Below are 5,205 nucleotides of genomic sequence, written 5' to 3'. Positions count from 1 at the left end.
CGTGCCCCCTCCTGGCTCTCCACAGACCATTTTTGAGCTCCTTCCTCGCCTGCCTGTAATCCTCTAGAGCTGAGCTTGACCCTAGCTTCCTCCACCTTATGTAAGCTACCTTTTTCCTTTTGACAAGAAGCTCCACCGCTCTCGTCATCCCAAGGTTCTTTTATCTTACCACTTCTTGCCTCTCTCAGAGGGACATATTTATTCATCACTTGCAACAACTGTTCCTTAAACAGTCTCCACATGTCTATAGTTCCTTTACCGTGGAACAATTGCTCCCAATCCATGCTTCCTAACTCATGTCCAATTGCATCATAGTTTCCTCTTCCCCAATTAAATATCCTCCCATTTTGCCTAATCCTCTCCTTCTCCATAGCTATGTAGAATGTGAGGCAGTTGTGGTCACTATCACAAAAATGCTCTCCCACCACAAGATCTGATACCTGCCCCAGCTCGTTTCCGAGCACCAAGTCTAGAATGGCCTCTCCCCTCTTTGGCCTGTCAACGTACGGAGTTAGGAAACCCTCTAATACGTCCAGCATCTCCTCTACTGTAATATGGACTCTCTCCAAGATATGACGACTAACTTCCCCAAGTCTTCATGTCTTTCTCCATGATAAACGCAGAGGAGAAATATTCATTGAAGACCTTGCCCATCACCTGTAGTTCTACTCATTCATGTCCACTTTGGTCCTTGAGAGGTCCTATTCTTACCCTAGTTGTTTTTCTTCCTTTAATAGATTTAAAGAACCTCTTTTGATTCATCCTAATCTTCTCAGCCAAGGCTATCTTGTGCCTCCTTTTCATTCTCCTGATTTCCTTCTTCAGTAAACTCCTGTACACCCAATATACCTCCAGGGATTCCCTTGATCCCAGCTGCTTATACCTGAGTCATACCTCTTTCTTTTTTCTGGTCAAAGTCTCAAAAGATGTCATCCACAGTCCCCTATTCCTGCCAACCTTGCCCTTAGCCCTCACAGGAACATTTGATCTAGAACTCTAACTATCTCACTTATAAAGGCCTCCCGCTTACCAAAGGTCCCTTTATCTGCAAACAAACTATGCCAATCAATCTCTGCAATCTCCTGTTTAATAATTCCATCAAAATTTGTCTTGCCCCAATTTAGAACTTGAACCAGTGGACCAGTTTTGTCCCTCTCCATAACAAATTTAAAATCAATAGAAGTATGGTCACTGGTCCCAAAGTGCTCCCACAGTCACCTGTTCTGCCCTATTTCCCACTAGCAGGCCAAGTTTAACCTACTCCTGAGTAGGACATTCTATATGATTCACCGAATGGCCACATCTGTGCTATAAATGATGTAAGTGGGAGTAATGTAAAGAAAGTTCATCTAGAAGTATCCAAAACATATTCAACTTACTGATGGAGTTGAAAAGAAGAAGGTAACTTCATAGAATGGAGTCCAAGGTCTGTTTCAGTCATAATCGGTTACAGAATGATACAGCATCAGAGTCATCAGAGGTCTACAGCTCAGAAAAAGGCCATTGGAGTTCGTAATAGTCAAAAAAGGCATCTAATTCTTCCAATCCCATTTTCCTGTAGTTGGCCGATCGCCTTGTATGCTTTATCATTCCAAGTGCTCATTACATACTTCTTCAATATCCTTTGCTTCTATTTCCCTTATAGACAGAGTCCAGATTCCACCACCATCTGGGTGAAGGAAAGCTTTCTCATATCTCCTCCGAACATCTTACCTATTATCTTAAATCTATGCCCCTCTGGTCCTCGATCCTTCCACCAAGAGGAAACATTCCTTCCTATCACTCAATTTTATACATCTTAATAATATCCTCTGCTCCAACTCCCGTCTACCTAATCTCACTTCATAACTTAAACTCTGCAGCCCAGGGAACAACTTGATAAATCTCCTCTGCACCCTCTCCAGTGCAATCACGTCCCTCCTATAATGTGGATTCCAGAATGCACACAAAACCCTATCTGTAAACTAACCAAAGTTTTATATAGTTCCAGCATGAGCACCCTGCTTTTAAGCTCTATATCTTGGCTAATAAAGACAAGTATCCAATATGGCTTCTTAACCACCTTTTTCTACTGGTCCCATCACCTTAACGGACATCTAATTCTCGGCGCTTTCCAAGTTTTAATCGTTCATCATATGTTCTCTTGCCTGTTTGTGCTGCTCAAGTGTACCACCTCACACTTTTTCAGATTGAATTCCATTTGTCACTCATCAGACTATTTCTATTCTCCTGTAATCCAAGGTAAAATTCCTCACTATTTAGCACACGCCTAATTCTCTTATCAACTGTAAACTGTGATGATACTGTGGCTCTAAGAGGTGTGTTCTGTTCAGTTTCTCTTGCAAAGAAAGTCACTGGTGCAAAAATGTCTCCCTCAGACAAGACAGTTGGTAAACCGCTTTGAGTTATCCCTGAATTTTTTTAAAACTAAGACAAAATGAATCATGACTAGGCAGGGTCAGGCTCAAACAGATCCAAAGGTTTTTAGTTTTGCTTCCAGTTAATTGATGGTTTTCCTGGCAATGGATGCAATATTTTCAATTCCTGTGCAGTGAGGGCACATAATGACAGCGTCATCAATACCAACATCTGTTCAAGTGTGTTGATGAGAGATACACTGTTTGATTACATTCTTTTAAAAAAAAACTGTTTCTAACCTGGTCATAAAACCAAGCCCTTCATTAGTCGCGGAATGTCCTATCTGGCCTTCATCTTTTTGATACAACTCTTGAATGACTGGGGTGACACCTAGAATTAACAATGCACATCGATGAATGACAGAGTTGCATGCTGCTGTGTAAAGGTCCTGTCCTTCTGTGAGTCCAGAGCTGACTCGCCGTTCTTCCCGGAGCTGAGACTGTGGATCCTCTAGTCGAACAACAGTTCCATTCCCAATTCCAGATGTGCTGCTCATTCTGTCACAATCACGACTACGAGCAACTTCACGTGCTGATAGGAAACATTGAAAGATTTCTGTAATATGTAACAAAAAACACAAATAAACAGAGCACTCATTAAATGCTAATAGAAGGTTAGACCAAAATAATACCAATTTATTTTGCAGTGGCATCACTGCTACTTTATTTATTGAGTTAAAAATCACACAACACCAGGTTAGAGTCCAAACAGGTTTAATTGGAAACACAATAGCTTTCGGAGCGCCGCTCCTTTATCAGGTGGTTGTGGAGGACACAATTGTAAGGCACAGAATTTATACCAAAGATTTACAGTGTGATGTAACTGAAGTTTTACATTGAAAAATACCTTGATTGTCTGTTGAGTCTTTTATCTGTTCAAATACTATGATAGTTTCACTTCTTTCATGTGTAAATGATAAAATCTTTTTTAAAAGTTGCATTCTCAGGTTAACTGTAACAATTGGTGTTAGCTGGACAATATGTTGAAGTTGTTAGCCCCCTGTGTTCTCTGTCTATATCATGGTGTTTAGATTGTTATCTCACTTTTTAGATTAGACACAGAGTTTTACATGAATTCATGCAGTTTTTGAGCAAAGTACAATATAACTCTGCAAGTACAAATTCACCCCACAAAATATATGTATATTTGTGCGTGTGTGTGTGTGTATATATACACATATATATATATGTATGTGTGTGTGCGTCTGTCTGGGTTAGGGGGTTGAGAGTGTGAGAGAGAGTGCATGTGTGTGTGTGTATGTGAGTATAGAGTGTCTTAAGTCTATGAGGGAGTGCATGTGAGAGTGTGGGAGTGTGTGTGTGTGTGTGTGTGTGGCTGGGGTGGGGGGTTGTGAGTGTGAGGATCTAAGTCTCTGAGAGGATGCATGTGTGAGTGTGGGAGCGTGAGTGTCTGTGTATATGCCTGCCCGTGTATATATGTGTATGTATAGTGCAATAGTAGTCACCTGTAGTGTGACATGACCCCAGTTGGGGAACATTTCAGCCGCCCAGGACATTCTACCTCGGACCTTCGGGTGACCATTCTCCAATAGACAATAGACGCAGGAGTAGGCCATTCTGCCCTTCGAGCCTGCACCACCATTCAATATGATCATGGCTGATCATCCTTAATCAGTATCCTGTTCCTGCCTTATCTCCATAACTCCATCTCCAAGGCAGACATCGGGACAGGCAGCAGCGAAAAGTGGCCAAGCAGAGGCTGATAGCTCTCCATACCCACAGGGAGAGCCTCAACCAGGACCTTGGGTTCATGTCACATTACAGGTGACCACTATTGCACTAGAGAGAGAGAGAGAGAGAGAGAGAGAGAGAGAGAGAGAGAGAGAGACACACACACACACGCATCCTCTCAGAGACTTAGACCACTCTACACTCACAACCCCCCAACCCAGCCACACACACACACACAGACTCACATGCACATGTATACATATATTTTGTGGGGTGAATTTGTACTTGCAGAGTTACATTGTACTTTGCTCAAAAACTGCATGAATTCATGTAAAACTCTGATCTCACTTTTTAGATTAGAATCAATCTGGGCATGATGGCATAGGCAGAGAACACAGGGGGCTAACACCTTCAACATATTGTCCAGCTAACACCAATTGTTACAGTTAACCTGAGAATGCAACTTTTTAAAAAAAACGTTTTGTCATTTACACATGAAAGAAGTGAAACTATCATGGTATTTGAACAGATGAAAGACTCAACAGACATTCAAGGTATTTTTCAATGTATAATTTCAGTTACATCACACTGTAAATTTTTATAGAACATAGAAGAATACAGCGCAGTACAGGCCCTTCGGCCCTCGATGTTGCGCCGATCCAAGCCCACCTAGCCCACTATCCTCCATATGCCTATCCAATGCCCGCTTAAATGCCCATAATGAGGGAGAGTCCACCACTGCTGCTGGCAGGGCATTCCATGAATTCACGACTCGCTGAGTAAAGAACCTACCCCTAACATCTGTCCTATACCTACTCCCCCTTAATTTAAAGCTATGCCCCCTTGTAATAGCTGACTCCATACGTGGAAAAAGATTCTCACTGTCGACCCTATCTAAACCCCTAATCATCTTGTACACCTCTATCAAGTCACCCCTAAACCTTCCTTTCTCCAATGAAAACAACCCCAAGTGCCTCAACCTTTCCTCATACGATCTTTCTACCATACCAAGCAACATCCTGGTAAACCTCCTCTGCACACGTTCCAGTGCCTCCACATCCTTCCTATAGTATGGCAACCAAAACTGCACACAATA

The 5,205-nt window shown here is 42.2% G+C and overlaps 1 protein-coding gene across 4 annotated transcripts in view; it reads right to left on the bottom strand.

The window, feature by feature from the left end:
* The window catches only part of LOC122544483 (probable E3 ubiquitin-protein ligase HERC1), a 248,390-nt gene that overhangs the window by 90,908 nt on the left and 152,277 nt on the right, over positions 1 to 5,205 (bottom strand). For 3 of the 4 annotated variants that reach the window (XM_043683720.1, XM_043683722.1, XM_043683723.1), the window contains exon 23: positions 2,658 to 2,973. In XM_043683720.1, coding sequence (XP_043539655.1) covers positions 2,658 to 2,973 — 316 coding nt within the window. The remainder of the gene's footprint in view (positions 1 to 2,657; positions 2,974 to 5,205) is intronic. The other variant, XM_043683721.1, reaches the window with a different exon arrangement.

Source organism: Chiloscyllium plagiosum, chromosome 50, assembly GCF_004010195.1.
Source record: "Chiloscyllium plagiosum isolate BGI_BamShark_2017 chromosome 50, ASM401019v2, whole genome shotgun sequence".
NCBI classification, from domain to species: Eukaryota; Metazoa; Chordata; class Chondrichthyes; order Orectolobiformes; family Hemiscylliidae; genus Chiloscyllium; species Chiloscyllium plagiosum.
The sequence above is the reverse complement of the archived record's forward strand: the minus strand, read 5'-3'. Positions and strand labels throughout refer to the sequence as shown.